Source organism: Nuphar pumila, chromosome 4, assembly GCF_984573655.1.
Source record: "Nuphar pumila chromosome 4, dmNupPumi1.hap1.1, whole genome shotgun sequence".
Lineage (NCBI taxonomy): Eukaryota > Viridiplantae > Streptophyta > Magnoliopsida > Nymphaeales > Nymphaeaceae > Nuphar > Nuphar pumila.
Window position 1 is genome coordinate 118,811,996 of NC_143252.1, and position 27,350 is coordinate 118,839,345.

At 37.4% G+C, this 27,350-nt stretch overlaps 1 protein-coding gene across 1 annotated transcript in view; it reads left to right on the plus strand.

The window, feature by feature from the left end:
• LOC149840798 (tetratricopeptide repeat (TPR)-containing protein) overlaps positions 1-27,350 on the plus strand; it is a 103,158-nt gene that overhangs the window by 40,239 nt on the left and 35,569 nt on the right. The window contains exons 2-7 of the mRNA XM_090003341.1: positions 6,038-6,251; positions 7,633-7,725; positions 7,805-7,906; positions 8,061-8,225; positions 8,345-8,433; positions 9,311-9,432. Coding sequence (XP_089859467.1) covers positions 6,038-6,251; positions 7,633-7,725; positions 7,805-7,906; positions 8,061-8,225; positions 8,345-8,433; positions 9,311-9,432 — 785 coding nt within the window. The remainder of the gene's footprint in view (positions 1-6,037; positions 6,252-7,632; positions 7,726-7,804; positions 7,907-8,060; positions 8,226-8,344; positions 8,434-9,310; positions 9,433-27,350) is intronic.

Consider the following 27,350-nt stretch of genomic DNA (forward strand, 5'->3'; position numbering starts at 1 on the left):
AATCGTAAGACATAAACCATTGTATCACAAACCATTCATAAGCAATCATATGACAACAGTTATATCACAATATGTAAGCAACTTATAAGACAAGCGACCACATCAATCTTAGTTGCCACCAGTTCGTAGATTACGGGCTGTATGCAATCACATCAATCATAAGAGATGCAAGCCAACAAGTGCTACGTTACAATAAGCACCAACCAGTTCGACCAAGGGATAAAGCAAGTCACATGCTAATATGTAACAACTGGCATAATGCTATTATTATAAGCATTTAACTAGTATGAGAAGCTAGAATTTACTTAGCAAAGAACTGCGTAAGCAGTTTAACAACTAGAGTAACGCCTCGACAGGCGGGTACAACTCAATGAGTAACATACTGAACTACCAAGCAAGCAAGCAATCGACCAGTGTGAACAAACTTTATGTTTCGATATTACTGGCCTGCGGGTACGCACAGGCAAAACGTAGAAACAGCTGAGACTAGTTCGGGTGTCTGTTATTCTATGTATTTTTAATAACCCGAATAGCTAGTTGAGTCCGCTCCAAAGGGACGACTTTAGTCGAGAGAGGATTCCCCAAAGGAGGCAGTACCACAGATGCATCCAACTTCTGCAGAAGTGTTGAGCTAACTATTGTAGCCCCTTTCCCCTTAACTATAATGACTGGGGAGGCCGGATCATTGCCCGTGGGGTGGTTGTTAACAACCTGTCCATTGGAGTTTTGTACCGCTATGTCCTCTCCCTTGACAGAACAATTAGAAGCGAATGAGTGCGTTAGGGGTTGCTTAACTAACAACCCATCCTATGCTGTGGTCTTTAAACCACTCGAGCATTTTGCCTGTGAAGGCGAATGTGAGGCCATTTATGTGATTACAGCATTGTGCATTTAGCACTGTTCGAGGTCGCACAACCGTCTCATCCGATCATCGCAGTACTAGACGTGTCGTGCACGACTACAAGTACTCTAGGATGAAGGGGGTATAACTCTTCAATAGAAGCCTCAACAGGAGTGTTTCACAAAGACGTAATGTTTATCTTTTGAAACAACAGTACCTTGTGCCAACATTATGCATGCGATTTTCTAGAATCTCATCCGTTATCAGGTATCTACATGCCTCACATGACTTAATACCGGCCTCGATAGACGGTATACACGTTTCTCAACAGAATCCCTGTTAAGTAGTTCGTTCGAACCCCAACTCGTCTGCAGGACTGCATACTCGAAGAGTCGGGATCCTTGCAAGTTATCCTTCTCCTTAGACGAGGATGTAACGCTAGCTCCCAACTCAACTCTCGTCGCAAGAGAGAGAGTGGTAAATGCTCCTTGCATCTTCCACGAGGATGCCTTTAAGGCATACGCAAAGAGCAAGAACCTGCACGTCATCTGCAATAGCAAGGCAATACCAACACATATGCAAAAGCAAGAGCCTTTGCGCGATGCGCGACGACAAAGTAAAGGCTGTAAGCAGGAGTACAACGCAAAGCCTTTGCGCGATGCGCGACGACAAAGTAAAGGATGTGAGCAGGAGTGCAGCGCAAAACCTTTGCGCGATGCACGACGACAAAGTAAAGGACAATGATCGCGAAACTGCGTCCTTGAGTTAAATGCGTACTCGTATAAATATATATGATATATATATGCATATATATTTATTTAATTGACCTTTTTAGTTAATTTAACTTAATTCAATTGTCCAAGTCTTCCGTGCAATCTTTCCCTACCTTTGGGAGTTACAAGCTTGCTGGCGTCCGCGAGTGTAAGCGATGGACGACTTGGGTCTCGGAGCGCGAGCATGATCCATCGTACAAGCTGCAAAAGTAACGATCTTAGCAAGCTAACACAAAAATAGAAGGTCAGGGGCATTGTCGCCGTCCTGACCTAAAGGAAGCAGAGTAAGGGGCATCGTGCCCTTGCGCACCTGCTATAAGCGCAAGAAGCAGGGGCAGGGGCTGCGAGCCCCTGCTGACCTGCTGTCAGCGGACTACGAGGAGGCAGGGGGTTGCACCCCTGCCCTCATAAAGCGAGGGTAGGCAGGGTTGCGCCCCTGCCTGACAAAGTAGAAGAGAGGCAGGGTCAAAGCCTCTGCCTGTCAACAACGAACGGAGGCAGGGGGCTTCGCCCCTGCCTAACAAACATGCTAAGAGGGAGGCAGGGGGCCTTGCCCCTGCCTGTCGAAATACGAACAGGCAAGGGGCCTTGCCCGTGCCTGTCGAAATACGAATAGGCAGGGGGCGAAGCCCCCGCCTGATGCCAGGGAAAAGCGAGGCGAGGGGGCTTGCCCCTGCCTGCCGAAAAACAACGAAGGCAGGGGTGATGCCTCTGCCTAACGAGAAAAGAGGCACAGGGAGGGCTCGGCCCCCTCCCCTGCCGCAACAAGGAGCAGGGAGGGGCTCGACCCGCTTCCCTGTCAAAACAAAGAGCAGGCAGGGGGCTCAACCCCTCCTCTGTCATAACACGAAGCAGGGAGGGGGCTCAGCCCCTCCCCTGCCGTGATAGGGACCAAGGAGGGGGCTCAGCCCCTCCCCTGCCATAAGGGGATGCAGGGAGGGGCTCGACCCCACCCCTGCAATCAGAAGGCATCGGGAGGGGAATCAACCCCTCCCTTACCAAGCACGGCACAGGGCCTCCCTCACTAAAAAGAGTCGCAGGGAGGCGGCTCGACCACCCTCCTTGCGCAACGAAGAGGTGGGGGAGAATGAGAGGGGAGAAGAGGCGGAAAGGTGGCTGGCGATACTGCCGCTGGCGGCTGAGGAAGCCGGCTTCCTGCAACACACAAGACGAAGGCGGTGGCCCGCGGCAAGTCGTCGGCGTCGGTGGCCGCAGGGAGGGACGAGAGTAGGGGCGTACCTAGGGAGACTGTCGGAAGGGAGCTCGCCGGAAAGAGGGGGGCGTCGGTGGCAATGCTCGACAACGCATAGAGGGAGTCGGTCGGGGGAGAGAGACTGAGAGACGAGAGGGGGAAGGCGGTTTCGAGAACCTCCCCCCTTTGTCGCTGCGTGCTTTTAAAAGCACGCAGCTGACTTATCACCAGGGTCGGATCCGGCCCGGATCCAAACAATTTTTTTTTTCCGGGTTATTACAACCCCTCTTATTGTTAGAAACTGTGTTGGCTTTTAAAACCTAAACACTTTTGCTGAACCTTTGATGCATTCTTTATTAACCAAGACTTTCTGGCCTTTGAAAAGGGAATTGACCCCTTTTCTTGGTAGCAAGAGAGAGGGGGACTACTGGAAAGGGGAAAAATGACCCCTATTTTGGCGCGTGCACGCGCGCGCGCGCGAGAGAGAGAGAGAGAGAGAGAGAGAGAGAGAGAGAGAGAGAGAGAGAGAGAGAGAGAGAGAGAGAGAGAGAGAGAGAGAGAGAGAGCAAAAAATGTTCCTCTCCAGTCACATCAATGCTGTCAATCATAACTGTTTTTGTTTTACTTTTATTTATTTATTTTAACTTGTAACTGTTTTTGTTTTACTTTTATTTATTTATTTTAACTTGTAAAGGTAACTTCGTAAGGTGATAAAGTCTTTTTAGTTACTTTTTAATTTTTTTTAACATCCATCGTAAGGGCCAACTCGGGCTGGGACCCAAGCCCAAGCATGACCTGATATCATATCGGATTGGGCTCGGCCCTACTTTTGGGATGGGTCCTTAAAATGAGGCCTAGGCCCAAACCGAGTAAGGCTGGGTACTCAAAGCCTGTCGGGTACCTGACTCCTACGCCACCATGAATCCACTTAAGGACCAAATCGTGGAGTTTGAATAATCTCACAATTACCTGTTTCACATAGTATCACTCAATTCTCCTCCTATACCCTTCAACATGCTCTGTTGTTAGGAGCCTTTTCTCATTTAGTAGATTTAACTCAACTAATCTAAGCTATTGTATTTCTAAAGGCATTTCTAAGGCTGCAACAATTCTCAAAGAAGGTAATTGCACTTGCAAGGGCAAGACAGGTTCAATCTGATTCAAAGAGAGTTACATTTATAGGAGTACGAACGGTAGTGTGATATGTCTATAATGCATCATGTAGTTTTTCATGCCAGTCGTGACCTTTCTTAATGATTCTCCCAGTGATGCAGATGGTGGTCTTGTTGGTGGCTTCAACTTGTCCATTTCCTTGTGGGTAATATGGAGCTGAAAAGTGTTGGGTTATGCCAAACATCTTGCTTGCTTTTCTCATATTCTCATTTTTGAAATGAGTGTCATTTTCACATACTTGGTTTTAGAGTATGCCAAAACAACACACAATGTTCTTATGAATGAATGCTGCTACATGCATACATTGTACCCTAGTCAATGAGACCACTTCTACTCATTTGGTAAAATGCTTAGTAGTTGCTAAGATATAACACTGCTTATTGGATAAAGATGGATGAATAAGGCATCTGACACATTGCCCACATGGAAAATGGCCTTGGATATGCAACAAAATGCAATGCAAATGAGGGTCTATGAATGCGTTATTTGACTTATGCCTAGTTCTTGGATCTTAAGGCCCATGGTAGCCTTTTGAGACTTAGTGAATCTCCCAGGTTGGTTCAGAGTCATATCTAGTTTTTTATGGACAAGGTTTTCAAATTGACCCACTTGAGAATCTTTCTTGCTGCCATTGGCCATCAGAACAAGAGTCCAAACAAGAAGTACTTTGCATACAAATTCAAGTTTTGAAAACTAGGTTCCTAGGTTTCCTTTATAAGCTCCACAGCTAAAGTGAGATCTCTTGGGTTCTAATGGGTTTGGGCTCCCTTTCAAACTGATCATGGATATACCTGAGTTAAGGCTCCTGATATGCATGGGCCAATGGTGCAGTTAGTCAGGTTAACATGAATCATGCCAAATGCTGGTTGAAGACATTATGTGTCTTATAAGAATAAATAAATACTATACCCAGGCTTGAGCATATCTTGTCAAGTTGTGCTCTGTCTCAAGCATGGGTCTGAGTTTGGGCCCAATTTCAGCCCAGCTTGTCTTCACCGCCTTTTTATAGAATTCAATTAGTGGAAGGTCTAATTGGCTACAACTAGACACAGACTTTGGTATATAGATTGATATTTGATAATTAAGCCCCTAAGTTGCAATTTCAACTATAACAAAAGGACATCCATATTAGTGATAAAGTAATTGTGACTATATGTGACCAAGCAATCATTGTTCTCCCATCTCAGTTGGTTCTAAATTTTATTTGTTCCCACTAATTGGCCGTCATTCTTTTTTAGTTAATAATGAAATTCGACTGCTTAATTTGTTTCACTTGTAGAAATCATGCTTTAACCTTTACCTGTAGCTTTTGGTTTGATAAATTATTTGTCAGGAGATTCATTTTAACAAAAATGTACACTTGTTTCTGTGCCTTAAGTGTCCCATGGTTTTGATCATTTAGCATTAATTCACTTATAGACTCGACTTCCCCATGTATCTGTTTATTTTGAACATGTGAGCTTTTGCTTGTCCATGGTAAAGCTTCTCCGTAGTCAATCTTATTATTTTGTCATTTGTTCAGACAATTTCTATGTACTTGTGGATATATTATTCTGTGTCCAGTTTTTAAAGATTTTAACTATAAAATGCTTTTAATATACTGCATATTGGATATTTAATATCTCATGTATGTTAGTTAGTTTGTTCTAGTAATTGGAAAGCAGAGTTTTGTATATTGTTTTTTGTATGAATTTGCCTTTTCCTTCAGTTGGTAAGAATACTTTTGTTTAAAGACTAAGATGTAGACCATGACTAATGCTTTTGGTATGAATTGTCTGCTCCACAGTTGACATAGCTTGTTGGTGTATGTTATCTGATCATGTAATGGGGATAATACATGATGATAACTATTTATGGGCTTCCATTCCTTCTTTTGAAGTTTGTAACAACTACTTTTATGTAGTGCTAAAAACTCAAACACATCATTTTCCTTTTTTCAAACGCATCAATGAAAATTTGTCTGATGCTGCCTCCTAACCATGGGCTCTTGAATGGATAGACTTTTTTTTCCTTTTCCAATATAATTCACAAGTTTCTCTAAATTGAAGCGGAATGCAGGAGGATGAATGATGAAAATAAGAGATTGGATGTTACCTCCTCGATTAGAGACATTGATATAAATGATGCAGAAGAAAAATCTGCGAAAACAGCTAAGTGTCGTTTGAAACTTAAAAGTGAGTACCCTAATGAATCTGGACATGAGACAGATGCTGATCCGCAGTGCCAAGGTGTTTCTACATCTCAGGAAGAAAAAGTTAGCAGCCTTAAAGTGGTAGGCTTTGTGCATTGATTCTTATTAATTTCTTTGCCATAATTATTTATTGAGAAGAATGTCCATGTGTTGAACTTATTATTCTGGCAATTTAAAAAAGTTGTGAGGAGGGGAGGGAATGCATTTTAAGTTTGAACATATCTACCAAAATTGTCTAAGCAGTATGATGGGGTTACCTTCTTATTAATATCAAATAATGATAGTTAAGGTGCAAGAACATTGCTCTCTGATCCTTATGAGAGAAATATCATAAATGAGTTGCAAGATAAGAAAAGATGTAAACCTGTATCATACATAGCCAATGGGAACAGTCCTTCCAAGCTGTATTAAGTGTACTGATGCGTGGGTAGCCTTCATGAGATTGAAAGTGAATGCAAAGAGTCAGAGACACCTCCCCGCTTATCGTCCCCCACTCCCCTCTGCTTTTCATTGGGCCTAGGGGTGCTTCCGTATTCCTTATAAATTTTATTTATATGAAAAAACATCCAAACAGGGCCTCTATTTATCAGTAAGAATAATAATTTGTATATAAACAATGTTTTTATTTCTTTTTATAAAAATAAATAAAATTACATCTAAGCATGACCTTATATTATTGTGAGTTTGTTCTAGGAATGTTTTAAGACTTTGATTGACATGATATGACATCTCAAATGGAAGTCCTTAATCTCCTTTTCTATTGTCGCTACTTCTAAACTTCCAGTGTGATTCCTTTTTTTTTGTTGTTCTTTGGTGCTTTGGACAAATTCACCTGTGTAACTTAGCTATAAGTGCTCTTTCCTTGTTTTTTCAGTTGTCTAACATTTAGCACCATATGGTAGGGCAAACAGTATTTCAGTTCCATGGGTACTTGTTTAGCACATACTAAGATACAGCTGTGTAAAGTTTTGCAATTTTGAAACTTGGCTGTTTCATTAGCTTTTGGATTGTAATATTATTTCTAAAAGTCATGGTTTATATATGAATGTATGCTAGATCTTTAAAGTTCACTTGTCACTGTGAATTGGTATTTTATAAATAATTTTATTCATTTTGATTTATTTTATTTTCTTGAAATGGTACCAATTATTTCCTTGAGTAATTAGAACTGATTAGCATTTCTGAAGACTAGGGTTTTTGGCAATAGTTCTTAGCTTAGGGATGCTGTGCTAACTCCTTCTGAGGCTCAGTTCTTCTGTCAAGTCCTCTTTGGTTGTCTTGCTCAAATGACCTTGCCTCTATTATGATTCCTTATTATAAAACATTCAGACGTTTCCCTGCATCATAAATTTGGTTCATTGAGAACTTTCTTAGATCAAACTGCAAGTTATGCATATATTTGACTATGTTCGTATGATCTGTAATGCTTATGCATGTTCTGTGAACTGTGCCAAATTTTCAGGGATTAGTTCATGTTGCACGCAAGATGCCCAAAAATGCTCATACCCATTTCATCCTTGGTCTAATGTATCAGAGGTTAGGTCAACCACAAAAGGTAAATGAAACAATTGGTATTACAAGTTGTCTGAATGTTCTTAACCAGACATTTTTGATATTGTTGCCACGCTGCCTAGGCAGTCCTAGCATTCGAGAAAGCATCTGAAATTTTACAGCAGTCTGAGGAAGAAGTTAGGAGACCTGAATTATTATCTCAAGTCCAAATTCACCATGCACAGGTGTGGACCATGTCATATAATTTAGCAGAAAGAGCTCAAGTCTGTTTCTTTAAGCCAGTTACTCAATTTTTTATTGCCATTATAAATCCAACAAGGAATTGAAAATTCCTTGAGGTAGCTACCTATGTTAAACATTCTTTGTTACTGTATTAAGTGCCTTCTGCAAGGTTCTATTGGGGATGGATCAGACAGAGACCTTGAATCACAAGAACTTGATGAAATTATTTCAAAGATGAAGGAATCAGTTTTATCAGATGTTAGACAAGCTGCTGTGTGGAATATGCTTGGTCAGATACTTATAAGAACTGGCCGCCTGCTGGTATTAAAGTTTAAACAGTACATAAATCTTGCTCCTTGAAGTTCTTGTTACTTTTGCTTACAATACTGACTAACATGAATCTGCAGTTTGCTTATTTTGGCGTTTGTGATACCTTTCAGAGTGCAATTTCACTTTTGTCAGCTCTCCTAATTATTGTGCCAGACTTCTTAGATGCCCTCTCCAACCTTGGTGTTGCACACCTGCAGTGGTAAGATATTTTACCATTGTATTATTTGTTTAATATTTTCTGTGGTAGTTAAGTGATCATGTCTTTAAAGTTGCTATCGCGCTTGCTACTGTTCATAATATCTATTTTTGCTGCATGTGTATAAACAGAGTACAAACCTTTCCCATGTGAACATTGAGCATTGGCATGCTCTGGTTTATTACTACAATTGGGTCGAAAATACTTGTGTATCATATATTTCAATTCCTTTGTTTAATAAATAATATCTAAAATGGTCAAGTTGTTATAAATGCCAAACTGTGGTCTTTAACAGAAGAAATCAGTCATCAACTGTAAGTTTTCAATGGTGAGTCTATGCAATCTCTTGATTATCAATTATGGAAGGCATATCAAAGACTGAGATTCTTCTATTGTGCGCTAGAGATGCTTTCCTCTCATATTAGCTGCATACCTTCAAGTGGCTTCATAAGTTGATCATACTCAGGTTGTAGAAGCTTGGCCATTATGACATATAATATCTGTTGCAACTTTCTTTCTAGAACTTTATCAAATCTCATTAAGAGAAAAATATGGCACTCGTATAATTTTGTGAACATTAGGATAAAGGGATTTATATCTTTAGATATATAGTCTGTATATATATTTTGCATATGTATGTATGCATGTATTTGTAGCTAATCTTCAAATTTCAGAATCATAATTATATATTCCAGGTCAGGTGTCAAGATCATTAAGCTAATGAAAATTCATGAAGATTAAAATGGTCACACACATTAACTATGTTCATCAAGTCATGGTGTGTCATCATGTAGCTTCACCTTAGGTTCATTGAAAGAGTCCTTTTTTCTCCTGGCGGTGTTGATAGTAACACTTTTGTGGGTGGACATTTTCTCTTTAGTGGGAATTGGGCAGAAGCTGCAAAATATTTCCAAATCTTGGTTCTTAAAGATCAAAACCATCCAGGAGCTCTTATCAACTATGGGGCGTTGCTTTTGTGTCAACATGGTTCAACTATTGCAGGTATATAACTAAACCGTTGCTAATATTTCAATGTTAATATGGTGTAATCTTCTTATTGATTGTAACTGATTTAAATTCCTTGGTGAAATCTTTCATAATGTTTAAGACTGAGTTCTCTCTATGATGAGGTATTTTTGAGTTTTGAAACTTGGAAACTCATATGTTGTCCTTGGATGGTTGATTGTCAAATAATACATTTTCACATCTTTTAGTGCTTGCTAGTTAGCTTATATTGATGCCCTGTAGTTTTCTTATGCAAATATATGACCTACTTCCCTTGTGAAATTAAGGATTTCTTGATAATCAGTGTGCATGTCTATAGCTAACCTCACTCCCTTTCTTAGATGTAGGATTTTAGCACCTATGACCCTTTTGAGGAATGCACCTAAATGCATTTTATAACACTTAGTTCAAACTTGTCACGATTTGGTCTATGTGCCAATGAAGGTGGCCTCCTGTCGGCTCTTCGAAGAAAAGGGGGGAAGAACGGAAGAGAAAGAAAAGAAAAGAAAAGGGGAAGAGGAGGGTGCGTACCTGGGGGTCGCCGGAGGGAGCTTGCCGTAGGGGGGCGCCGGTGGCGGCTACACGGCAGACGCGAGGAGAGTGGGAGAGGCGGTCGGGGGAGAGAGACGAGAGAGCGAGAGCAGAGGGGAAGGAGGTTTCGAGAAACCTCCCCCCTTTGCCTCGCTGTCTTTAAAAGACACGAGAGAGGCAGTGCCGCCATTGGGTTCGGGTCCGACCCTAATCCAAGTTGTATTTTTTTTTCGGGTTTTACAAATTTAGTTAGATATTCATGATAACATCAATCATGATACATAAGTGTGATATATTTAATCAGACAATCATAATGCAATCATTTGCAATGGAACTATGTAGGCATGCTGTATCATTCACCTAATAAGTCAAAACTAGTCATTTGTAGGTGTGATGTATCATTCACCTATACGCTAACATAAGCGTCACAATCATAACCTCATATCAAGATCTAAAATCAATAAGGATCTGATTATCATATATGAGTTCAATATATAGTCATGCTATAACAGAAAAGCCAAAGCTATAGATTCATAACTGACTATCTCAATCAACTCAGAAGATCATCACAATTCATCATAACATTTCATTTATTCATAATAAAGATTTACAAAATTCACGCCGGATCACCTGGTCTGAGAAACGTACAACCTCACAAGGAATTACCGCCCTAGACGGATGGTCTGCTTGGTCTTGGACAATGCACTTCCTCACAGGAATATATCGTCTTCGCGGGCTACCCGCTCTTGGACAATGCACTCCCTCAAAGAGACTTACCGCTCTAGCCGGATTACCTGATCTGGCCATGCACACCCTCACAGAGAATCCTTTGAGAACGGTTCTTCAATGGGTACCATATCCCGTGAAAATTATTGTGATACATGCATCAATACAATTGATCACTCTCAAGGTCGATAGCCATCAACAGAGGCATAAGCATGTATACAATCAAAGCATCACATCATACATCACTTCATATGTCATTAAAATTATAAAATCACACATTTAACCACTAAGGCTTCATGAACCAAAGTTCACTATTGAACTTAAACATTTATCGCATGCATTCATAATTTCATTTCACGTGGCATTTAAATCATATCATACATAAGCATATTATTCTACGCATCATATTATCGCCACAAAGAACATTGTACTTCGTAAATTTAACCTCGAAGCATGCGTAATCAAAACATAAGTTCTATGCATGCATACGTGAACCTTCACATTTCATAATATGAAGCAACTAAACTTCAACATACATAACTCTTACGTAGTTCGAGATTTGCACACACGATAAAAGTCATGCATTTTTCACCACATGAATCGATATAGCACTTTAGATATAATTGTATAAGGGTTGGTCAAAATCTCATTGACCATCCTACCGTACATCATACACATATATTTCTCAAGCAAATAAGACATACAAGTTCAAAACAATTTATAACATTCGCATGCATTCTTCTATACAAGAATAAATGAGTCCATCATATGATAAGACAATATATATAACATCCACAATATGCATCAAACACGACTTATACATATCCATAGTAGTTATATGTGCACCATGTATCAAATTCATACAAACACACAAAGCAACATAGTATCCGCAAACCAAAGTACGATGACACACATTGCGTACATATTATACATTCATAAGTGCACAGACATTCAAACCCACACACAGGTGTACCTGTAGCAAACACTCTATATTCCGCTAACTACAATCATGACAAGCATGATCTTCGAACTACAATCACAAGAGTCCTAGATATCCACAAGTGAAGTGTGTGAGCATAACTTGTATTTGCAATTCATTTAGATATTCAGTGCAATATCATGCTTACACAATTAGTGCCTAAACATGCTTTCTATAAGTTCAGTTAAGGTATCTTACCTTAATAATGTGAAGAATAATGAATCGAAACTCAAAAGACCGAGGGGTTTCGAAGTTCGCAAAGACCGCTACCCAAGCAATACAACGAACCCTTCGTGTGCGATTGTAAATGCCAAAAACTCAAAAAATGCCAATTATAACAAGATTAGCCAAAAATAGCAAATTACCTTATAAATCATTATCAAGAGCCAAATAACACACAAATACACTCCAATAATTTACAAACTCTATGAAAAATATATTTAAATATAATATATATATATATATATATAAATAATGATTTATAACCCAAAATAGTTCTATAAATGTAAATTATACCCTGATTGACTTGAATGAACAAATGAATATGTAATAAATAAATAAATGAAATTCAAAAGCTAAAAACACATTTCTAATTTAGAGATAAAAAAATGAGTTCTTTATTTATTAATAATCCTTAAAAATTATGAGTTTTACAGATCACATAATTCAATGGCCCCTCACAAAAATTCCTCTCAGACATAGTGACAATCCATCTTTATGTGCTTGGTTCGCTCGTGGAAGATGTAGTTGCTTGTAATATAGATAGCACTCTTATTGTCACAATATATCTTCGAAGGACTAAATATGATTACGCCTACATCTTTGAGAAGACCCATCAACCAAATAATCTCATCGTGGTTGTTGCCTTGGCTCAATATTCAACTTTTGTGTTTGACAGGGAGACCTTCTGCTACTTCTTACACCTCCGAGATATAGGTCTCCTAAAAACACATAATGACCCATAGTTGAGACTTTATCAATATAAGAAATTAACTCTAAAAAAGAGAGAGTATAAAAATAGCCCTTTGGTGATAGAGTTTATGTTACTTGTAGAACAACACTCATATACACTATAGTTGGTGCATGCTGAAACTGACTGAGTGAACTACATGAGAGATGTCTGGTCTGGTAATGGATAAGTAGGTCAAGGATCCAATCAGTTGTTGACATGAATTTGGTGTTAAAATGTATCTCCAAAACCATTGTTGTAAGTATAAATATATATACTTATATATATAGAGAGATACATATACATATATATCATATATGTATACGTATCTCTCTATCTCTCTCTATATATATACATATTTTATTTTCTTATACCCGAAAAGGGTATTCTTATAATTTCACATCATACGCATATTCCACTTGGAATATATTGTAATTTCTTTTTATTTTTTTTGTATTTCTTTTTTTGTATTTTTTTATTTTTCCTTTTTCATAAAGGTGCATTGGGGGTCCCTCCCAATAGAGTCGTCGGGGACCCCCAACGGTCACAAATGTGACCGTTGGGGGCTCCCCAACGACTCCTTTGGGAGCCCCCCTTGTACCCCTTTGCTTTTGTATAAATAGGGGTGTTCCCTCTTGTTATTCCTGAAGCTTAAGAGTCTCAAGCATTTGCTCTTTTCTATAAAATACATGCCTTAGTGCATGTTTGCTACTTTTACGCTTTTGTGCGTATTTTGTTCAAGTGTTGTGTGAGTGCATTCGTGCACATCTTTTATAAAGTATTTGTGCTTTTATGCGTATTGTCTTTTCGTAGGCAATTTTACATGGTATCAGAGCTAGGTTGGTGATAGAGGATCGTGGGATTCTTCTTTTTTGAGTGCCTCGAAAAGCATGCTTTCAGATCTTTGAAGTTTGAAGTGGTGGATCTTGCTTCTCAAATATTTTAGAAGAATCTTGTGCAAGTCAGTTTTTGAAATCTTGTGTTGGTACGCATTTTCTCTCTTCCTCTTTACTCCTTAATGGTTGAAAAAGAGTCTCATTTTGCTCTTGGCTTCAAACTAAATGGGTCCAACTATCGTGTTTGGGCTGGGAACATGGAGGCTCACGTAAAAGGAAAGGGGCTATGGAGTTATGTGCAAGGCACAATTCTGGAACCGGAACCCAAAATTACCGTGATAAACGGAAGTGAAATCAAGATTTTTTAGAGAGAAGAAAGAATCAAAGCCCTTTGAAGAGTATTCTAAGAAGCACGATGAATGAGAAATGAAAAATTTCAAGATTCTTTTCTTGTTTTTCTCATCCGTTGAAACTAAGATTAATGCCAACATTATTAAGTTCAAGAAAATGTATACGACAAGGGACTTATCTCATAAGTATTGTTAAAATGTAAACTGTAATTTATATATATATATTATTTAATATTATTATATTTTCTTTTATTATTTTCTTTTTCTATTTTTCTTTATTTTCTTTTTTAGCGTCTAGTTCAATAGAAACTAGATATTTGATCCAATCAAGTTCCTGTTGGAACTTGACTGTGCTATAATAAATGCTGTTGGACTATAGTCCAACAACTATAATAATAAATGCTGTTCAACAGCTATATTAAGAGACGTTGGAATCCAACGTCTCTTTTGGAGAGCTCAAAATGAGCTCTCCTCTCTCTTCCACTTTTTTGTATATATAGGGGTGAACCCCTTCAATGTAAACAACCATGCTTCTTAAGCATTTTGTTCATGAATAAAGTATTATTTATTTTTCAAGTGTTCTTCCTTTTATACCCTTTCAAGGGTCATGCTTGTAGTGTCTCCAATAGACACTTGTTTGTGAGTTATTTGTGCATTTGTTGAAGACCACCATTTCATTACATAGTATCAGAGCTACGAAATCCTTAGATCTTGAAGTGCTTCCGCCTCGATTTCTGTGCCACATTTACAAAAGGTGTTTCATCACCTTGTTCTTGGCTCAAGAAGATTTGTTTGAAGAAAGGCGAACTTGTGCTACAAAAATTTTGGTTTTGTATCCTCTCTTATTCCTTTGTCTACTCTTTTTCTTTTCTTTTTATTTTTCTCTCTCTCCTCCTATTTATTCCTCTCTTACCCTTGTAAAAGATGGATGACAATGATAAGATCACCATCATTCCTATGAAGCTAAATGATAGTAACTATGTAATGTGGACTTCGATTATGAAGCACCACATTTGGAGAAAAGGTTTATGGGGTATAGTGGATGGTTTCGATTTGGAACCTAAACTATCTCTTACCAAGAAAGAGGGTGATAAAGAGGTTCCTCTAACGGAAGAAGAGAAGTGTAGGGCGTTAGCCACTTATGAGAAGAAATGGAAAGAATGGAGGATAGGGCATGCAAAAATTATGTCATGGCTCATCAATAGCATAAACATTAAAAAATGCTCTAGTCTAGCTAAGTTTGAGCATGTCGATAAGGCTTGAGAATACCTCAAAAACATGTATTCCCTTAAAGATATTGCACATGTATGTAATTTACAAGATAAAGTTCGGACAATGACTCAAAAAGATAAAACTATTCGAAAATATTATAATGAGTTGTCCGAACTTTGGGAAGAGTTGGCTCTTCTTGAGCCCAAATGGCATTGTGCCGAAGACATCGAGCTTCGCCAAAAGCAACTCGATATGAAACATTTCTATCAATTTGTGAATGGTCTAAGGCTGGAGTTTGAATCCACCAAATCGACCCTTTTACATCGTGGAAAAATTCCTTCTATTGTTGATACTATAGAAGAGCTCACTATGGAGGAAAATAGACTTGGAAAAGTACTCCAAAAGTTGATGATGACTCTGTTTTAGTTGTATCTAGACCGGAGAATCATACTCGTACTTACAAGCTGCCTCATTTTGGAAGGCAAAACGGCGACTTTGATAAAAGAAAAGTTATTTGTCATCATTGTCATGAACCGGGGCACTATAGGCCTCAATGTCCAAAGTTAAAAAGAAGAGAAGAAAAAAGAGTTGCATCTGTTGAATCTGAGTCAAAAGATCAAGATGCACTTGTGTCTATGGCTCAACTGATGGAAATCGTTCAACCTCTTCTCAAAGGGGTATCCTCCTCAACCGAAGCCTCAACTGGAGCGGCAGTTGCATCTTTCTCCGGTCCAGGTAACTTTCCTTGGCTTTTAGATTCTGGTGCTTCTTTTCATATGACCCCAAATGTTAATAGTCTATCCGAATGTCTTAAAAATAACTCAAGTGTGTCAAAGGTTTTTACAGCCGATGGCACATCTCTTGAAGTAAAAGGAATAAGATGTTTTGAAAATCTTCAAAAATCCAAAAGATTTTTTATCCCAGAAGTTAGATATATCCCTAAACTTAATTTGAATCTCTTATCTGTCTCGCAAATATCTGATTATGGATGTAATATCTCCTTCTCTTCTCATGGTTGTTGGGTACAGGATCGCCAGTCAGGGAAGCTGATTGGGGAAGGCCATAGAGAGGGAGGACTTTATTACATGGACTTTTTGGAATTACCCAAGAATGCATTTTGTTATAATATTCAGAAATTAGAATTGGATTTATGGCACAAAAGGCTTGGCCATCCTCATATGTCTAAAATTCAATATTTTCCAAGTTTGAAAAAATTTTGTAATTCTGAAAATTTTTCTTGTAAAGACTGCATTCTTGGCAAAATGAAAAGGTTACCATTTCTTAGAACTTTTGTTTCCTTACAATCACTTGAGTTAATACATTCGGATGTTTGGGGCCCCGCACCAGTTATTTCTAAAGGTGGTTATACATATTATGTCATTTTTGTTGATGACTTTTCTAGACATACTTGGATTTATTTTCTTAAACATAAATCTGATGTCTTTGCTAACTTCCAAATATTTCATAAAATGGTTAAAAATAAGTTTCAAAATGATATTTCTGTTTTTCGCACTGATTCAGGGGGAGAATTTATGTCCAACAAATTCAAAGACTATCTCAATTTACATGGTATTACACATCAAAGATCATGTCCACACACTCCACAACAGAATGGCCTAGCCGAACACAAACATTGGCACATTATGGAAACTACTAGGACATTGTTAATTGCAAATCAAGTTCCAAAAAGTTTTTGGGCTGAAGCGGTCCTAACTGCCCCCTACCTCATTAATAGGATGCCATCTTCCTCATTAAAGAATACAACTCCAATAGAAAAGCTTGTTAATTTAACTCCAAATTATTCTAGATTAAGAGTCTTTGGATGCAAATGTTTTGTTTTCACCAACAGAAATGACAAACTCTCTCCTCGTGCAATCCCATGTGCCTTTTTAGGATATGCTGATAATAAAAAAGGCTACAGGTGTTTCGATTTTCAAAATGACAAATTATATGTATCAAGAAATGTATCTTTTTTGGAAAAAGAAAGCTTCTTTGAATTTGAAAAATCCAAGGATGTCACTGAATACTCGTTTTTAATTGATCCAACTTCAAAATCCAATGAATGTGATGTTGGATGTGACCTTGACAATGATCAAAGTCCTATTGTTGTTGAAAATGATTATAATGAAGAGCAAATCCATAGGGATGTTAGTCTACAATATTCAAGACGTAGAGAGCAAAATCTTCCATGTGCATTACAAAAATACTCTGAAGTCTCACCTAGAAGAACGTCTAGAATCTCTAAACCTCCAGAAATATTTGTGTCTTATGAATCTTTTTCACCCACGTATAGGGCCGCCATTACATTAATACAATCATATGTTGAACCATCATCCTATTCTCAAGCAAAAAATCATATAGAATGGATAGAAGCCATGAAAATAGAATTGGATGCACTAGAAAAGGCCAATACTTGGACGATACAAGATATCCCTCCGGGTAAGAAACCTATAGGTTGTAGGTGGGTATACAAAGTCAAAACCAAAAGTGATGGGACCCTGGAAAGATATAAGGCCCGTTTAGTAGCAAAAGGATACGCCCAAGAGTATGGCATCGATTATGAAGAAACATTTCCTCCTGTGGCCCGTATGACCACTGTTAGAACTTTAATAGCCTTGGCCTCCATTAGAACATGGCCTATCTTTCAATTAAATGTCAAAAATGCTTTCCTGAATGAGAATCTTGTTGAAGAAGTATACATGGAAGCCCCACCTGGTATTAGTATCCCTAACAGTAAAGCTCTTCGTCTAGAAAAAGCTCTTTATGGTCTTAAACAGGCTCCAAAAGCCTGATATGACCGATTTAGTCATGTTATGCTTGATATTGGTTTTCAACCTTGTTTAGCTGACACTGCTTTGTTTGTTAAGAAATCTGATGCTGGCATCATTATTCTTCTTCTCTATGTGAACGATATGATCATCACCGGAGGCGACAAACAGGGAGTTGCAAATATCAAATCTCTTCTTAAAACTCACTTTGAAATGATTGACTTAGGTTTATTAAGACATTTTTTAGGCATTGAAGTTGTTTATTCCCCTCGGGGGTATTTGATATCTCAATCTAAATTTGCTCTTGATATCGTTTCCAGGTCTGGAATTACAGATGATAAGAAAGTAGACACTCCAGAAGTTGTCAATGTTAAAATGAAAATTGATGATGGAGAACTTCTTGATGATCCTACTCCTTATAGACAGCTTGTTGAAGCTCTTTTTTATCTTTCCATTACTAGGCCAGATATAACTCATGCGGTTCATACAGTCAGTCAGTTTCAGCATGCTCCCACCTCCGTGCACATGGGAGCGATTTTGCGTATTATTAGATACTTAAAATCCTCTTTTTCACGAGGACTCTTCTTGTCTGCTTCATCTTCATTAAATTTAATTGCATATACTGATGCTGACTGGGGAGGTGATCCCAATAATAGACACTCAACTACTGGTTTTTGTGTGTTCTTAGGTGAAACCTTAATTTCGTGGAGGTGCAAGAAGCAACAGAAAGTCTCTCTTTCCTCCACCGAAGCTGAATACAGAGCCATGACAACCACCACTATGGAGGTTGTTTGGCTCAGACGATTGCTAGCGGATATGGGAGCTAAAGCAACGCAAGCTTCAAAGATGTGCTGTGACAACAAAAGTGCGATCTACATTGCAAGCAACCGGACATTCCATGAGCGCACTAAACACATTGAGATGTACTGCCACTATGTTAGAGAGGAATACTTACATGGAACCATTGATCTGCCATATGTTACATCAGAATATCAATTAGCAGACTTCTTCACCAAGCCTCTCGCTGCTCCCAGATTTCACTTCCTCTTAGACAAACTTTCGCTCTTTGTACCGTAAGTTTGAGGGGGAGTGTTAAAATGTAAACTGTAATATATATATTATTTAATATTATTATATTTTCTTTTATTATTTTCTTTTTCTATTTTTCTTTATTTTCTTTTTTAGCATCTAGTTTAATAAAAACTAGATATTTGATCCAGTCAAGTTCCTGTTGGAACTTGACTGTGCAAATAGCTGTTGGACCGTAGTCCAACAGCTATAATAAATGCTGTTGGACTATAGTCCAACAGCTATATTAAGAGACGTTGGAATCCAACGTCTCTTTTGGAGAGCTCAAAATGAGCTCTCTTCTCTCTCCCAGTTTTTTGTATATATAGGGGTGAAACCCTTCAATGTAAATAACTATGCTTCTTAAGCATTTTGTTAATGAATAAAGTATTATTTATTTTTCAAGTGTTATTCCTTTTATACCCTTTCAAGGGTCATGCTTGTAGTGTCTCCAATAGACACTTGTTTGTGAGTTATTTTTGCATTTGCTGAAGACCACCATTTCATTACAAGTATTACCTTCAAAAGAAGACTCTCTCTCTTACTCAAGGTGAAATGACTATTAGAGAATATATTTGCCGATCTTTCTTCCATTTGGGACGATCTTGCCATGCTTGAACCAAAATGGAGTGGAGAGGCGATTGAACTCCGTCACAAGCAACTTGAAGAAGATTGGTTCTTCAACTTTTTGAATGGGCTAAGTCCCAAATTTGAGCAAATAAGGTCATCTTTTCTATCATCGTTTACTCCTCCCTCTCTTGAAGATGTACTCACCAAATTAAGTGGTGAGGAGACTCGTATGGGTTTATGTAAACAAGGATCAAATGTTCTTGCGGTTCCTTGTAATTATGAAGAAAACAATGGGGTCAATGCTGTATCAAGACCCGAAAACAATGTAAAAACTCCTCACTTTAAACCACAAAATCAAAGTAAAAACGGTGGGCAAAGAGGGAAAAAGGACTATAGCAAAATTATTTGTCATTTCTGTAAAGAACCGGGGCATATCAAACCCATATGTCCTAAATGGAAGAAGCTTCTCGCGATGGCTACCACCAGTGTACTGCAAAAAGAGGAGGCATCTTCAAGTGGATCTCTCTCTAAGTCAAATAATGGAAGCCATTCAACCTCTCCTCAAGGGAGCTACCTCCGGTGCCGCCGTGTCTACTCCTTCCTCTCCAGGTAAAGTCTCTTGGCTTTTGGACTCCGGTGCATCTTTTTACATGTTTGCAAACATATTTTCGCTTTTCGATTACTCAAAAAATGTTTTTTCATCTTTTGTTTCCACTGCGGATGAAACCTCTCTTGAAATTAAAGACATAGGTAATTTTGAAACTCAAGACTTTTTTATTTCAAAAATTAGATTTATACCTAAACTAAACTTAAACCTTCTCTCTGTTTCTCAACTCTCGGACCATGGTTGCGATATTAAATTCTCTTATGATAAATGTTTAATACAAGATCGTCAGTCCGGGAAATTGATTAGGGAAGGCTTTAGGAAGGGAGACTTATACTATATGGACTCTCTTCAAGTTCCAATTTTTTTTTGGAATGTTGCCTGACACAAAGATATAAATGTGTGGCATAAAAGAATTGGTCATCCTAATATCACCAAGTTATCTTATTTACACTTTACAAAAGACCTATGTAAAAGTTCATTTTCTTGTAATGATTGTATTCTCGGAAAAATGCGGAGTTTGCCTTTTGAGTAAAGAACTATGTTCTCTTCTAAAACTTTCGAAATTGTTCATTCAGATGTTTGGGGACCCGCACCTGTTGTTCAAAAGGAGGCTTTTCTTATTATGTAATTTTTGTGGATGACTTTTTCAGATATTCGTGGATCGATTTTCTTAAGTTCAAACATGAAGTATTTTCGTGTTTCAAAACTTTTCATACAATGATCAAAAATCAATTCAACAGTAACATAAAGATATTTAGAAGTGATTTTGGTGGAGAATATCTCTCCAATCAATTTAAGGAGTACCTTGAGGATAACAGAATTGTTCACCAAAGGTCTTGTCCTAAAACTCCTCAACAAAATGGGTTGGTCGAAAGAAAACATAGGCACATCATTGAGACCACTAGGACCCTTGTTATATCCCAAAACATTCCTAAAAACTTTTGGGCCGAAGCAGCTCTTGCTTCTGTTTATCTGATAAATCGCTTACCCTCTAGGATATTGGGAAAAATCTCTTTTTAAGGTATTACATAAGCTTGAACTTGATTATAATAGGTTACGAGTCTTTGGGTGTAAGTGTTTTTTACTTACTCATAAAAATGACAAGCTCTCTCCCAACACTATTCCTTGTGCCTTTCTTGGATATTCTGAAACTCAAAAAGGGTTTCGTTGTTATGACATTAGAGATGATAAGTTATATGTCTCAAGAAATGTAACACTCTTAGAAAATGAAAGCGGCTTTGAAAAAAATGTTTCTCAACAAGAAAATGTTGATTACTCTTTTTTATTTGACTTATTGTCTAGCAATGATGACATATCTAGTGATGATAATGTATCATCAAACCATGATGGGGAAAATGATGGTGATATTGGTGAATATAACTTACCCAATAAACAAGAAGGTAGAATTTCAAGTGATTCAATAACCTATTCTCGAAGAAAGCAAGATACCTTTAGAAGTGATATTGATCAATATAGTGAGTTTGTTCCTACTCTCGACCACAGAAGATCTGAAAGGAATAGGAGACCTCCAACTCGTTTTGTCTCGTTTGATTCCTTCTCACCCCGATATAGGGCTTGTCTTAGTGCTATTCACTCTTATTTTGAACCTAGAAATTTTGAAGAAGCTAAAAAATGTATAGAATGTCAAGAAGCTATGCAAAATGAACTTAACGCTCTTAGGAAGGCTGAAACCTGGGATTTCCAAACTCTACCCATAGGAAAGAAAACTATAAGTTGTCGATAGGTTTTTAAGGTTAAGACTAAGAGCGATGGATCACTGGAAAGGTATAAAACTCGCTTAGTCGCAAAAGGATATGGGCAAGAGTATGAAATTGATTATGATGAAACTTTTTCTCCTGTAACCCGAATGGTTACAGTTAGATGTCTTATTACTATTGCATCTATTAAAAATTGGAACATTTTTCAAATGGATGTGAAAAATGCTTTTTTGAATGGTGATCTTAACGAAGAAGTTTATATGGATCCTCCACCAGGCATGAAGATTCCTAAAGATAAAGTTCTTTATCTTCGAAAGACCCTCTATGGTTTGAAACAGGCCCCCAAAGCCTGGTATGATAGATTCACCAGTGTAATGCTGGAAAATGGTTTTTCCTCCTGTTATACTGATACTGCTTTGTTTACTAGAAAATCTGATGCAGGAATTGTGATACTATTGCTCTATGTTGATGACATGTTAATTACAGGTGATGATATTCAAGGAGTCAAGGGTATTAAGTCCGTCTTGACTTCAAAATTTGAGATGTCAGATTTGGGTTTTCTGACATACTTTCTTGGAATTGAGGTTGCCTATTTTCAACATGGTTACTTTCTATCTCAGTCTAAACTTGTTTGTGAAATTATTGACAGGTCAGGGATTTCTGATGACAAAGTCTACAAAACTTTTGAAGTCGTGGGATAAAAAATAAAGATTGATGACAGTGTTTTTCTAACCGATCCTACTCCTTACAAGCAGTTGGTAGGCTCTTTAATGTACCTTAGCATCACTCGATCTGATTTGTCACATGCTATTCACATCGCCAGTCAGTTTTAGCACGCCCCTACAACAATTCATATGAGTGTTGTTCTTCGCATCATCAAATATTTAAAGGGAACAGTGAATAAGGGAGTATTTCTATCTTCCTCCTGAATTAAAATTACTTGCTTATACTGACTCAGATTGGGGAGGTGACCCTAATAACCGTCACTCCACCACTGGCTTTTGTGTTTCCTAGGAGAGTCTTTGATTTTATGGTGATGTAAAGGCAACAGAAGGTCTCTCTGTCATCCACTGAAGCAGAATATAGAGCCATGGCATCCACTACCATGAAAATTGTATGGATTCGACGCCTTTTGGAAAATATGGGAGTGCTTATCAGAGAACCAAAAAAGCTATGTTGCGACAACAAAAGTGCAATTTATATTGCCAAAAATCACACCTTTCACGACCGAACAAAGCATATAGAGATGAACTGCCATTATGTCAGGGAAGAATACCTGAAGAAGGTCATTGATCTACCGTATGTGACATCTGAGTATCAACTTGCGGACTTCTTTATAAAAGCTCTTTGTTCGCCCAGATTTCATTTCCTACTTAAAAAACTTGCAGTTATCGCACCGTAAGTTTGAGGGGGGGGGTGTTAAAATGTATCTCCAAAACCATTGTTGTAAGTATAAATATATATACTTATATATAGAGATACATATACATATATATCATATATGTATATGTATCTCTCTCTCTCTCTATATATATACATATTTTATTTTCTTATACCCGAAAAGGGTATTCTTGTAATTTCACATCTTGCGCATATTCCACTTCGAATATGTTGTAATTTCTTTTTATTTTTTTTGTATTTCTTTTTTTTTCTATTTTTTATTTTTCTTTTTCATAAAGGTGCATTGGGGGTCCCCCCCAATAGAGTCGTTGGGGACCCCCAATGACTCCTTTGGGAGCCCCCCTTGTAACCCTTTGCTTTTGTATAAATAGGGGTGTTCCCCCTTGTTATTTCTGAAGCTTGAGAGTCTCAGGCATTTGCTCTTTTCTATAAAATGCATGCCTTAGTGCATGTTTGCTACTTTTACGCTTTTGTGCGTATTTTGTTCAAGTGTTGTGTGAGTGCTTTCGTGCACATCTTTCATAAAGTATTTATGCTTGTATGCGTATTGTCTCTTCGTAGGCAATTTTACAGTTGGATCTTCAAGAGGAGTTCCATCCTCCAATCTTAATTTTGCATTTACACCTTTTAGTGTATCAACCTTCTTATCATCAAAGATTCTATATTTGACAATAATATCTGCAACCGGCTTCATTTGAGACAATATATATCTTCTAAGTGAATAAGCCAGTTCAATACCTAGAAAATATCTTCAGAAAGCCAAGGTTAGATATATCAAAATATTTTTTAAGAATATTTTTAATTTCATCAATTATCTTTTTATTACTCCCTGTGATAATCATTTCATCAACATATAATAAAAGTATGACAATATCAATACCTGCATCTTTAACAAAAAGAGCAGTGTCAGTATAATAAGATTTATAACCCAAGTTTAACATAATATTGCGAAACCTATCATACTAAGCTTTGAGTGCTTGCTTTAGCTCATACAAGGCCTTCCTTAACTGAAGAACTTTTTCTCTCTCGATCTCAAGACCGGGAGGAGAATCTATGTACACTACCTCGTTTAGGTCACTATTCAAAAAAAATGTTTTTAACATCAAGTTGGTAGATAGGTCACTTTCTAATGGATGCTAAGGCAATGAGTGTTCTAACACTAGTCATATGGGCTACGAGAGCAAATGTCTCTTCATAGTTTATTCCATACTCTTAAGAATAATCTTTGGCCAACGTAGCTTTATATCTTTCTAAAGATGCATCTCCTTTTTTTTTTGACCTTATATACCCACTTACATCCTTTGGTCTTTTTTTGTGTAGGTAATGGTTGAATTTTCCAGGTCTTGGCTTTCTCGAGAGTGCCTAGTTCTAAGCTCATGGCATCAATCCATTTTGGATTTTTTTTAGCCTCATTATAGGTTGATGGTTCATGGTTCATAAAAAGAGTGAATAGACAAAAGACATGTTCTATATCTTGGTGAAAAGGTCTCATATGATACAAACCTTTTAGGATGTCTAGAGGATCTACTAGATTTCTTAACACTAGATTATCTTAGATTTTGGTTCTAGGAATATCTATCAAGTGTACATGGAGGATGATCAAGAGTTCTTTTGGAATTAGTTTGAATATCATGATTCTAGATATCCTCCATGAGAACACCAGAGTCATCAATATGCATATCATCATGATCATTATCATGCATAATTTAATCAGATGCCTTTGGCAATAAGTCGAACAAAAAGGAATATTCGAAATTATCCCTAGACTTTTCAAAATCAAAATCATTTTCATCTTCGAGAAAGTTAACACCTCTTGAAACATGTAGTTTGCCATTTTTCTTATCATTAGTATCTATATCCTTTTTTATTATTAGCATAACCAAGAAGCACACATTCAATGGCTTTGGAAGATAAAGAATGGATGAGATCTTATTAAAACAGGTCTGATATAGAACCAACAGGAAAGATTATAAAGAAGTCAAATCATCTTGTCAAATCTGATTTGGTATAAAAGAAAGAAGAGGAAAAATGGATTAGATCTGTCCCCAAAAAAGAACCAGATCTGATTCAAATGGTCGTGAGGAGGAATGAATCTGGTCAGACCTGATTAGGTCAGATCTGATGCAAAGGTAGAAGAGAAAAACGATAAAAGAAACAGTGAGAGAAGGAGAAAGAAGAAAGAATAAGAAGAGGTAAGAAAGAAAGAACTAGGAAGATAAGGAGCTTAGATTAATGGGACGTACCTGGGTGTTATGGCTTTGATACTGTAACAGTTTTCTCAATGAAGATACAAAAGAGAAAGAGTAAAACAATGTGTAAAGCCAATATGGCCTGTACACCCAGGGACTATGCCCATTCTTATGTATAACTAGTTATTGTGGTTACATTAAGGTTTGGTGATTTACCAAAATATCGTTCACTTAATATAAAAATACAAACATACCAAGAACATGAAATTACAAACATATCCTATATTCCTAACAAATGAAGCTCTTGGACACGTAAGCTATGGAAGGGACCAAAATGAGTAAAATTTTGCTTCATAAATGTGTCTCATCCTATAAAGTTATGATTACCCTTGAGTGGAGTGCTCCAAAGTTCCATGGTCACAAATATTGGTCTTGACTATATCTCAGCAAAGCAATTTCTCACGATAATATAGATTTGGTTGATAAATCTCATGAAATACTCGGTGCTTCAAATTTTTTAAAAATATAAAAATAACAGAAATAAGTAAGAAAATAACATGTTTAGATAATAGAGTATAATATAATAAAATAAATAAGTAAAAATATAAAGGAATGCAGATTTTTTTTTAAGATATAGTAAAGTAAAAAAATGTAAAAGAAACTAATATTATCCTGATAATCTCGGGGTAACCCCCCAGCGTCATTCAAAAACAAAACTGATAATATCCTGATATTATCGCTATATATACAATATATATGAGTTAATATTTGGTGCTACTGATGGCATGACACCCAAAAGAGTCGTTCGGATGCTCCGAATGGCTATAAATATAGCCATTGGGGAGATCCCAATGACCAATATGCCCTTATACATAAAAGAAAAGACAAATAATAAAATAAAGAAAATAAAAATATAAACAAAGACAAATCTGTTCTAATGGGCAGTACCTATTACATGCAGGTAAAAAGACAAGAATGCCCCTAGAGGGCATTGTATATTACATATGTATATATGTATATACATTAACATATACAACTCATATTTTAATAAATTTTCCCCTATGAAAGAGGGCTGATTTAGTTGCTTCAAATTCGGGTCTCAACCCATTGACAAATTGGTAAAAATGATCCGCCTTTATTTGGTTTTGGTGTACCTCTATATCCAAAGGGCAATGCCGCTTTGGTTCCAAAATGACAAACTCATCTCACAACTCGGTTAGAGCATTATAGTACTTTCTAATACTCATTTCTCCTTGCGTCATAGTTCTTATCTCGTCTTAAAGATTACCCACATGTGCCACTTTGGCTCCAAAACAACAAACTCATCTTACAACTCGGTTAGAACATTATAGTACTCTTTAATGCTTATTTCTCTTTGCGTCATAGTTCTTATCTTGTCTTGAAGATTGCACACATGCGCAATGTCTTTAAGAGAATACATGTGCTTAAGGTAGTTCCAAAGGGGCATTTCAAACTTAGCCAAATTAAAGCATTTTTTAATGTCAACATTATTAATAAGCCATGGCATTACTTTTGTATACTCGATCCTCTATTCTTTCCATTATTTCCATTATTTTTATTCCTTGTGTTTGCCCTTTTAATGGGTGTTTGTGTGTGGGCCCATTTTGTGGCTTGTGAATGTTCTTTTGGTGTTTTGGTGGAACTCTTTGAGTGTCCACTTTGTTGTTTTGGTGAATACATTTTGGAGGACCTTGTTTTCTTACACGGTATCAGAGCTTGGAGATCAAAATGTTTTTTTGGTACATTGGGAAGTGTGCCACTCAAGATTTTGAAAAGACTAAGTCTCTTTTGCAAAATTTATTGAAGTGCTCGTGTTCGTGCTCTTCATTAGAAGTGCTCTCTTGGTGGTGCAGTGCTCGTGTGTTGGTGTTCTTCATTGGAGGTGTTCTCTTGGTGATAGAGTGCTCGTGATACTTTTAATTATCTCCTCTCTATCTTCTTTCTCTTAACTCTTGTAAACATGGATGACAATGCTAATGTCGCCTTAAAA